Source organism: Aplysia californica, unplaced genomic scaffold, assembly GCF_000002075.1.
Source record: "Aplysia californica isolate F4 #8 unplaced genomic scaffold, AplCal3.0 scaffold00333, whole genome shotgun sequence".
Classification (NCBI taxonomy): domain Eukaryota; kingdom Metazoa; phylum Mollusca; class Gastropoda; order Aplysiida; family Aplysiidae; genus Aplysia; species Aplysia californica.
Genome location: NW_004797603.1, coordinates 540,588 through 551,623, shown reverse-complemented (window position 1 = coordinate 551,623; position 11,036 = coordinate 540,588). Strand labels below are relative to the sequence as shown.

The window sequence follows — 11,036 nt, the reverse complement described above, 5'->3', positions numbered from 1 at the left end:
AAAGAGAGGGAGATACAGAGAGAGAGAGACAAATACAGGGAGAAGGATACCGAGAGAGCTGTACAGATACAGAGAGAGAGAGAAAAAGAGAGAGAGAGAGAGAGAGAGAGAGAGAGAGAGAGAGAGAGAGAGGCGAAGGCCGCTGCAGCGGGCGCGGGAAGAGCCGGGACCAGGACCCCTGTGTGTGTGCGGCCCCCGACTACATAGCATACAACTCCACAGCCCGTGCCTCGGGTCCTTTCCCTGGTGTCACGTGGGTTTGTTGTAGTAGTCGCAATGGAGTAAAGCAGTTATTTTGCCGCGCCGCGCTCTTCCCAGTCTTGTGTGACCGACATTAGTTTGGCCCGCTGTTGTGAGAGGGAGTGGTGGCGGAGTCTCTCCGCTCTCTGGACTGTGGACGTACGTTTAGGATTTTTACAGCCTACGTTCTTGACGCCACCGAGTCTTTGGTGTTTGACAGTATCCCTCTCACCGTGCGTGCGTGTGTGTGTGTGTCTGTGTGTCTCCATTTGGACCGGAGACCTGCAGTTCGTTTGTTGATCTTTTTTCTTCATTCGCTTTTGTGCAAGTTGTGCACTGTGGCTCGCCAAGTTTTGTTTTCTTTCCTCTCTCCGCACCTCCTGTTCGTCGTTTCGGTTGAGAGATCGGTACAAAACAAATGTTGACTTCAAAGGACTTCATAATTGGATTGCTCCACTAAGGAATGGTCGGTATCAACTCATTCAGTCACCACAGCCGAAATAGTAGATTCATAGTCAGATCTGCTATGCGACAGGTGGTGAGGATTTGTTTTATACGTCTGGAGACCTTCAGAGACTCAACGAGTTTATTGAAGAGTTGAAGAACTCCACCGTGTGTGTCTTTTTGTGTGTCTTTGTGCGCTCGTGGATGTATAAAGTGTTTCTCCGAGGTGTTTTACGAGGACAGAGTGGGTCACCTGTTGTGTTTACTCTCGCGTTTGATCGTGCTGCATGATAGGGGAGTGGGTAGAGGCGCTGCAATGTCACAACAGTGGCGTAGTATACAGATAGTTTTTTCTCTCATTTTTTAAAGAGAAAATAAAAGTGGAGTGGGGGGGGGGGTGGATTATCCATAAGAACCGTGCTTTTGAATTCGAAAATTATCAGAATTAACATACTGTAGTTTTACGTTCATTATCTGTTTTTAACATTATTTTATTTATTTTGTTCATTTATGATAGATTCTATTTGTTTTTCCAGTTGATATAAAGTTAGATATAGAATTGTTATCTCTTGGCGTTCAAATAATCTATTAATCTATTTAGGTGTTAATTTTACCTTTCGGTAAATTTGCCTAGTTGTCTTTTTCTGACCTGAAAACAAGTCAAAGATATATTTCGGGCTGTTGTCGTGTGTTGGAATCATATAATTTTATTTATTTTGTTCATTTATGATAGATTCTATTTGTTTTTCCAGTTGATATAAAGTTAGATATAGAATCGTTATCTCTTGGCGTTCAAATAATCTATTTAGGTGTTACTTTTACCTTTCGGTAAATTTGCCTAGTTGTCTTTTTCTGACCTGAAAACAAGTCAAAGATAGATTTCGGGCTGTTGTCGTGTGTTGGAATCACAGAAAGTTTCGAGTGGTCTGTGATAGTTACTAGTCAGCTAGATCTAAATTTAGATCAATCTGACACCGAGAATAAAAAGATATGACTGTTTCAAAATGTTTAATTTCAGAACAAGAGATTTCTATTTCTGCCCAAACTTAACTTCAGTCAAATGCTTGGATAAAAATGTTATATTAAGTATTATATCGTACAATAGCCTCGATATCACAGCTAATAGATAACATAGACGTTTTGAAACTCATTGTCAGTTGATTAAGATCAGATGCGTAATTTTTCCTTCTTTTTTTTTAGTTCTGTCTTGTCGTTCTTTTTTACCGGTGTCTGTGATGTAGCGTTAGGTGCTTCGCTGTCGCACACAGGAGATCCGAGTTCGACTCCCAAGTGAGAGACATTTTATCACGTATCACGGTCTTTCTGCTGGGATGTTGTATCCCTCTCAGCCCAGGTTGGCCCATATCTAAATTTTAAATTGTGTCGATGGGGCATAAAACACCTAGATCTACGTTATAATTTTAAAATAGTTTTTCTTCTTTTAATCTCATGACGAGAGTCTTCTGTCTTTCGTGGATTCTTTGCGATTTCAAAAGATGAACCCGGTAGTCTTAGCGTCTTAGCTCTGTTAGCATAGCCTGAGATAACAAGGGTGGCATACCATTGACCAAAAAAACCGCATGTTGATTGTCAAAATAGGGCCCTGGAACGTGTCAAAAACACCGGCACTCAAAACAGGTGTAATCAATTACTGGGCACAATCCGGTGACAGATAATGCTCGTGATTTCATGCCCGAAACTGAATGAGTAATGCCGGATACAAATTTAGCCTGTGGTAAATTGCAGCTGTAGTAATTTTTTTTTCAACATAAAAAAAAGAAATAGAAAGAGAATCACGGTCATTGTGAGAAATCCAAACAAAGTTGACACCGATTGCACACGAGCTGTATCACACTATTGCTGCGGGCCTAGATAATATGACGTAGCTTGGGCGAAAACGTAATGTTCTTTTTTTGTACCGAGTCTATACCTCTCTACTTGGATAGATTGGCTTTTAACTTTGAATATCTCATAGCAGAAAATAAAGATGAGAGATTGACAGTTATAAAAGACAGTCTTTACCATAATGATCATACCGTGATAAAGAACTAAATATTATCTTTCTTTGATGTCACGGCATTTCTTTGAACTTCTTACAAAAACGAATGAATAAAAGTGAGTTATTTTAATAGACTTTTAAAATAGTGTTTACCGTAATGTTCATGGTATGATACAGCGAAAAGTGTTTATTACGGGATATTGACTTTGTAGCTATACTTTTACTAAAAGTGGTCATGAAAAAACGTACGGTAATTTTGTAAGTTGTCGTTGATTTGTATTATTTTTATATCGTTACTTTTTGCCTCCCAGTCGCGTGAAAGTGCGGAATAACAATATGGATTCAGAGACTGAGACATCTAAACTGGTGTAACACTGCTCTTTTCGCACACCCCTGTGAATGGCCGTAAATTCATTGCGATAACCAGGACTTTACCATCACTGTCAGGAAAGCCTAGTCTGATCTCTTGACAAGGATATGGTGTTAGTGAGCAACTTTGTGGCCATGCAGAATCCTCGCTCGCTTCTTCCCAACAATTATGTTCCAAACGGATACCCAGAGGGAGGCCTTCAAGAGGACGACATCAAAAAAGGGTTCAGTAACGCCACTTTGCCACATCGTCACCGGCCGAGGAGTCATGACGGACGCCATATTGTCAGTGGCAGCGGTGTGGCGGTGTACAAGGATAACGAGCCCACCTCCACACAACGACACTCGTTAGAACATTTTTCTCCCCCACCGGGAGGCACGGGTTCGTCTCCGTCGACTGTATCATCGTCGTCGCTGTCGTCGTCGTCACATCAGGGACATGTCGTAGAGAATGGCTTTTCGGCTCACGGACAGTCTGCTGAACACTCACAGACCAGAAACCGTCGGGTCGGTCGAGTGGAAAATGGATACCCTCCACAAAAGATCTTCTTTGAAAATGATACTAGTCCTACTCAGCATCAGCACACTCGTCATAATCATCAGTATCATCTTCCCAACCAACGCCATCAACATCTTCATCATCATCATCACCTCAATCAGTCGCTCCCGAGCTACGGTCGTCATGGTGACATTATGCAGCAAAACATGTCGACCCAATCTCAATCCCCGCACAGTATTTACCTGTCGAACCCTCACCAACAGAACGCCTCTCGGACCAGTCACTACGCTAGCATGTCTCTCATCGAGACTAAATCAACAGGTCACAAAGACATCAACAGCAGCAGTGGCAGCAGGGGTCATCACCGGGACATGAGGTCACAAGTGCTGTCTCACAGCCACAGACAGCAGCAGCTACAGACAGACTCGGACGACTCGGATTACGTCAAGATGCAGGTCCGGCCCTCGGACAAGAACAAACTACGCAAACACGTCAACGGACTCACCCGTGGCAGCTCCTTCCCAGTCAGCGACTACCACAAGACCGAGACATCCTCCACGTCATCACACCACGGATCGTTACAAAACACGCTGACCCGTGGTCACTCTTTCCCGTCCAGCCAACAACAAAGTCTGAAAGATTCCCCGCAGCTGTCAAGCAAGGGTTATTTCTACACAGAGCCCGGCGACGAGGCGGAAAGTGTATCAAGAAACACAACACTTGAACCTCCAGCCTATCCTCCAAAAGCCGGCGTGCACAGCTACTCGACCACCCAGACGGCCCCGGAGTCGCCCTACTCCTCCATGACCAGTCTTGACACATGGAGTCCTAACTACGTCAAGCTGAGCTTCTTCCTCAACAAAGCCACACGCGACCCCATTCATCACCCCGTCCCGCGCGGCTCTGGGGAAGGGCCCGTGCGGTCGAAAAGTGTGGCTCAGTTTAGTAACCTCCCTCCCAAAACATCCGGGGAGAAGGACTCTAGTCGTCGCCATAGCAGTCCCGTGAACGACCTGCTGGTGGGCGGGAACGGCGAGAAACAGGCTGAGGAGCAGATCTATAGCAACACGGCTATGATCAGAGCCAGTGGGGGATATGGGGGCGCCACTTTGTCCAAACCGGCGGCATCTGGGTTGTCCAGATCTGTCGACTACCGCGACAGCCCGTCCGCGCGGTCTTCTTTTCAAACGGTACTGTCCGGTGAGGATGACACGAATTCTTTCCGTCCTCGCGGTTCTAGTTTCGGACAGCGGCTGGGGCGCCCCACTATGGGGCCGCATGGAGCAGCGATGTCTGCCGCTGCCATGCAGTCGCCGTACAGCACCCTGCCCCGGAGGGGCGCAGATCAAATCCTTCGGAGGGCGATATCTCACGACCCGCGTGAGGAGACCGAAATGAAGCCGATCGTGGCAAAGACTTCCAGCGACGGAGATATTGAGTCCGAGTACGTGACCTTGGATAGACGGTACATTCCCGGGGGCAACTCTCGTTTGTGTCGTGTGGCGGAGGTTGTGGTCACTCCCGCGTCTGACCCTCCGGCGTCGCTAGAAGTTTCCACAGTTTCCTCATCTTCATTCTCATCATCACCAGCTTCTCAGCACCACAGCACTGCTCAGCATGTCAGCAGTAGCAGCAACAGCAACATAAGTAGTAGCGTTACCAATAAAAACATTAACCAAATCCACAACCCCGTGTGGACTAACAACGCTAACGTAAACGCAAACCACTCGACTACCCCTCCCCCTTCCATTCTAGTCAAGTCTAGCAAAAGCATGCAACAACTCCCCAAAACTAACCTTTTCCCAGAGGCCAAACGGCCGAGTCTGAAAAAGAAAAATAGCGGGGGTACATTGCGCTCTGTAGCGGAGACTTTAGGTTCTGTATTTTCCCCACTGAAGAGCGGCAGCTCTCGGGGAAGCGGAAGTCCGCGCTCTGTGGGCAGTCTCCGTGACACCCCAACCTTTGACCGCGACAACAACAGCGATAACAACAACAATAATAACAATCATAATAGTAGTAGTTGTAACAACACCAGCAACGACACCATCCACATGTTAGCACCCTTTGGCCGGCGCAGCAGCAGCGGCCGCCGCCCATCCCAGGCCCAGCCCGCGGTGGGCAAACTGACCCGGAGTAAGTCTCTACCGGACCTTCAAGCAGATGACGCCACGGCAGCAGCCGCCAGCGAGAACTTCAGCGACGACGAAGACGGCGACGATTTTGGATTTTTGAGCTACCCCATCTCATTTTCATCTTCGTGTTCTTCTGCAGCGATGCACAAGGCTAAGTCGCCGAGCCCGGGAAGTCGTATCATCCCGAAGCGATGGCGGACCAAGAGCAAAGCCACGCCCACGGCGAGCACCTCAGCGGCCATGTGGACGCCGGGACCTCTGGTGAGTACTCACGACCTTAGCTTACGTCACCATACACGTCTTGGCTGTCCTAGAAGTACAAAGTTCTATCTGCTCAGTATCTAGTGTTGTGAAATTTGAGGTCATAGGTTTTGAAATTCACACTAATATTAACATTATGTAAAGCTTTTTCGAATGCAATTCTTTGAATAATATTATCTTGATAACGATTCCGACTGACCTTATAAATTTGATAGAGCAGAGAGAAAATTTAGTTTATGACCGCATGGTCTTAGTAACTCAAAACGGACAAAAATGTCAGATAGAACTTTGTGATTCTAAGGTAGCGACTTGAATCTTTATATCCGAGACTGGGGTACAGAGGAAGAGGCAAGCCCGCCAGAAAGAGATGGGTATAGCTGGTCTAAGAAACATTACACAAAGACAGTTGCCCTTCATTTGATTCCATCATAGAGTCAAGTGATGTACTCCATAATGAACGTGAATTACGTCAGGAGTGCCCAGTCTCGGACATAAGAATACAAGTGTATGGGCTGTTGTTGTTGTTGTTTTTGTTGTTGTTGTTGTTATTGTTGTTGTTTATTTTGATGTTTTTTTGTTGTTGCTGATGTTATTGTGTTGTTGTTGTTGTTGTAGTTGTTTTCCCTTAAGTCCGCAGCTAATATTTATTATAAGTGGCTGTTTTCCTCTTTTCCCTTCTCTTAAGCTCCAGTGTGCTATATTCTACAGCTATTGTCTTTTGATTGACAAAGTAAAGAAGGGTGGAGGGGAAGGGGCAACAAAGAATCAAAAAGCTTAATGAAAATATGATTACGATAGAACACAGAGATTCATTGACCGTCTTCCTTATTACTTTAGTCATGTGAGTCCTGTGAGTGTGTGTTTTGTTTCTGGCGTATCTGTCTCAGGTGAAAATCGTTTTCTGAGTGCTGACGTATTTGTATGTGTTCATTTTTTTAACTCTTTTTTTTTTTTTAATAGTTTATTCGACCGTTTGATAGACCCACTTTATAATGTATCTCTAAGAATGTTAACATCGAGACCAAATAATTAGTTCAAAGTCTCTCTTGCTTGCTACGCACATTAATTGTCTTTCTCATTTGGTAAACGAATGGTTTGCTTTTTAGGTCATGCTGATCTGTTTGTTTACATAAAATTTGGGTCAAGTGAAAGTGAAGAAATAGACGGAGAAACAACAGATAGAGAGAGAGAAAGAGAGAGAAAGTGCGAGAGAGAGAAAGTGCGAGAGAGAGAAAGAGAGAGAAAGTGCGAGAGAGAGAAAGTGCGAGAGAGAGAGAGAGAGAGAGAGAGAGAGAGAGAGAGAGAGAAAGGGGGGGGGTGAACGGGGCAAGGGTTTGAGAGGCCAAGGAATAATGCAGAAAAGGCAGACGACAAGGTAACGAAAAGCTACCGTACTGACTGCGCATCGTCAGAATTAAATGATGATATATGTCTTAGCATGCACAGGGTCACGGCAAAAAATATATGTACCAGAATAGAAAGAAAGAAAAAAAAAAACAGTGACGGTTTTTTTAAGTAAGGGGTCTTTATCGTTCCGATGATGCCTTTTCGACACGACCTGTCTTTAATGAAAGGCCTCCCGAGGTCTGACTGTTGAGTGAGATAACGCCAGTCGACGTGTGTGGTGGGTCGTGACTCGGGCCTGTCACTTGAACCATTTGGTTTGCCCCGCTGAACAAGCGCCGAGTATCTCTCGTTTTTTTGTGTGTGTTTTTTTTTTTTTTGGGGGGGGGTTGTTTTGTTTTAGTTTTATACCTTAAGGTTGTTGGGGTTTTTTTTTACCATGAATTTGGTTTGGACTTGGACTGTTGGTTTTTTAGGTTTGTCTCCGAACACCGTGACATTTTTTTAGTTTATATTTGTGGTTGTGTGTGTGTGGGTGGGGGGGGGGGGGTTGTGTATGTGTTTGTGTGCGTATGTGTGTGTGTGTTTGTTTGTGTTTCGGCGTGTGTTTGTGTGGTTTGTGTATATTATGTGTATGTGTTTATTTATGTGTGTGTGTGTGTGTGTGTGTGTGTGTGTGTGTGTGTGTGTGTGTGTGTGTGTGTGTGTGTGTGTGTGTGTGTGGCTGTGTGTGTGCGTGTGTGTGTTCTTTTATGGGATGAAGTATGTGTGTAAATAAGAGAGATAGGAAAAAGCGACAGAGACAAAAAGACAAGCAGAGTAAGAGAGAGGAGAGAAGAGAGATAGATAGATAGATAGATAGAGAGAGAGAGAGAGAGAGAGAGAGAGAGAGAGAGAGAGAGAGAGAGAGAGAGAGAGAGAGAGGCGGGGCTTTATGCGCACACAGAAGATAGATTTGTACTTTCCTGATGAGATTTTATTAGACCATTTACTGTTTACAAGCGTAGCTCTTTTCATAAGTCATGTTTGTGCTTGCGTCATTCTCTTCTTTCCGTTTTCATTGATTCAGTGAAAAGAAAAACTTTTGAAACTGCCAGACATCCTTTCCGCTTTAAAAATCCCGCCCAGATATGAAGTGGATGCGGAGAGGAAACAGAAAGTACATAATACATGAAACTGCATCTGCCTTTCTTATTTTTAGGTCAGCCGTTAAATTTAGCTTTTCTTATTTGAAAGCATTCGACGGGGCGTCGCACGTCTTGAGAGACACCTCGATATTATGGAGATACGCCTCTTTCAAGTGCACGTTTTAAATACTTGTAGGTGAACCTTACGTTGTAACGTCAATTGAGGGAGGGGCAGCTTGTATTCAGAGGTGTGGGATTTTTCTCCTTCTTTTTTTTTTTCTTTTTTAATTGAAAACGTAAATATTGGACCAAACGTGGAAGAAGTGTGTTTGCGGTTTTGTATTTTCTTTTTGTCTTGCTCAGAATGTTTTGGGCTCTTTCTATGTTTGCAGAGATTGAGAAAAGTACACTGGGGTTCGTGGTGTAGCGATTTAAGCGTTTTGCTGTTGCAGGCAAAATACTTTAGGCGTGAAGGGGGGGGGGGGGTTAAAACATTGTAATAACAATTACGTAGTGGTATATTTGGAAATGTCTTCTCGCTTCTGTCTGATCATTGGTGTGCCAGTTTGGGTTTTCATAACTTCTGTAGCAGAAGATTTTGGGATGGGTTTTTTTTTTACCACAGAGTGTTTTTGTTTGTGTGCTTGTCTATCTGTTTCCATCTTATGTTGTCTGTTCAAGAATTATATTACGTCAACTTTATAACAAGTATTGCTATTGTTGTTGTTGTTGTTTTATTTATCATCACCGGTGTGTCGTTATCGTGTCTTTTATTTATCTTCCAAAAATCGCTCTCTCTCTCTCTCTCTCTCTCTCTCTCTCTCTCTCTCTCTCTCTTTCTCTCTCTCTCTCTCTCTCTCTCTCTCTCTCTCTCTTTCTCTCTCTCTCTCTCTCTCGTGTTTGTTTGTATGTGTGAGTGTGTGTATGCGTATAGGCCTATAAAAAATGTGCTTGCTTAAAGAAGAAAATCAACGATTCCAGTACCAGGGACTCTCTACATTGTAACTCAACAAACGTATTACTCAGGTTGTTATGACACGCCAGATCTGTTACTTGCTCGGGAATTTCACAAACGGTTTTGATCCCATCCATCCTCTCGCTATCCCACGTAACCTCTGTTTACTCTAACCTAACCCAGAATTCTTTCCGTCGTCTATAATTGGCAGTCTGTGAGTTCGCGATGGAGAGAAAAGTGGAGTCGCTTATATTATTGTAACCGTATCTCTGTAGGCGGGGGAGGGGGCATTGTCGTGGTATTGTATAAGTAGTCGTCATGGGCTTTGGAGAAACTGATACTAGAAAAGACACTCCTGTTTACTATGACGGAAGTATGCAAGCTCCAAAACTGTTATGGTATATATCTTAGAAGAGGGGACGAGTGGACAATGACTAGTGACGTCGTGTAAGCTTCGTTGAAATCGTCCAAGACGACCGAGGACCGAAAAATGGTTATTTAAAACATGTGGATGTTTTGAACAGTGTCATCATAATATTAGCACAGAGGGGGGAATTCGCAAATGGGGCAGTGAGAAGTGGTAGTTTGTACCGGAGAATGCCTTGGACATGTGGCCCTTAGAGAAGTTTAAGTTACGACTGTATTTGATGAACGGTGTTAGTTTTCATCTGTGTGTTGAGTCCCTTACCTTCTACCCATTCCGCTTCACCTTTTCACACTTTTTGCTTAAAAGCATCCCTCAACTGTGATGTGTAACCCTGTATAATATGCGTGCTGGTGACTTGGTTCAACGTCTTTTTTGCCGTATGCAGAAATCAAATGATAGGTGTTGGGCGTGTAACATTAGCTAGTGGATACCTGTAAAGTTTGGGGGGAGGGGTTGTTTTGCTTTAGTTCGTTTTGTTTTGGGTTTGTTTTTGTTTTTTTGTTTTTTTGCGGGGGGGGGGGAGGTTAAGACGCTTCCGAGTTGTTTTTTTCTGTTCAAGACTCTTCAAATACTTTGTTGCTTTTGCTGTTGTACACAGAGTCAATGTACGTGAGCTGAGAGAGTTGTCTTTCTTGAGCTCATGTGGTGTCCGTTCATTGCCATTTTTGTTCCAATATTTTTCCCATTATGTCCACGACAGTTGGTTGGTTAAGTCACCGTGATTCAGGCTTTCGCTTTCCCCTCCCCTTCTCTTCCCACTTCCCTCAATTCCATTTTCCTCCTTTACCCTCTACACCTTCTCCTCCTGCTCCTCCCCTCATTTCCCCTTCTCCTCCCCTCCTTTCTTCTCGCCTCCTTCTCCCATCCCCCCTCTCCTCTCTCCCCTCCCCTCCTTCTCCCATCCCTTCCTCTCCTCCTCCATTCCCCTCCACTCCCCTCGCCTTCCCTCCTCTCCCATCCCCTCCATCTCCCCTACTCCACCCCTTCCCTTTTTCTCCCCTCTCCTCTTCTCCCCTCCTCCCCCTCCTCTCCGCTCCCCTCCCCTCCCCTCCCACGCCGACTCGCCGAGGTCCTCCCCACACGACAGCTGTCAAAAGACTGCCACTCAGGCGTGTCTGCCCTGACACTCCAACCACACCAACAATCTCTGTTGTCACTTGGACAAAAAGGGAGAGGGGGGAAGGGGATGGTGTGTGCGTGTGAGAGAGAGAGGGAGAGAGAGAGGGAGAGAGAGAGAGA

At 44.9% G+C, this 11,036-nt stretch overlaps 1 protein-coding gene across 2 annotated transcripts in view; it reads left to right on the top strand.

The window, feature by feature from the left end:
* The first annotated feature begins 240 nt into the window (after positions 1 to 240).
* Positions 241 to 11,036, top strand: part of LOC101846662 — a 112,325-nt gene continuing 101,529 nt past the window's right edge. Inside the window, exons 1-2 of one of the 2 annotated variants that reach the window (XM_035970883.1) lie at positions 241 to 706; positions 2,995 to 5,944. In XM_035970883.1, the coding sequence (XP_035826776.1) occupies positions 3,161 to 5,944 (2,784 nt within the window). In that variant the 5' untranslated portion in view covers positions 241 to 706; positions 2,995 to 3,160. Of the gene's footprint in view, positions 779 to 2,994; positions 5,945 to 11,036 lie in introns of both variants that reach the window. The other variant, XM_035970882.1, reaches the window with a different exon arrangement.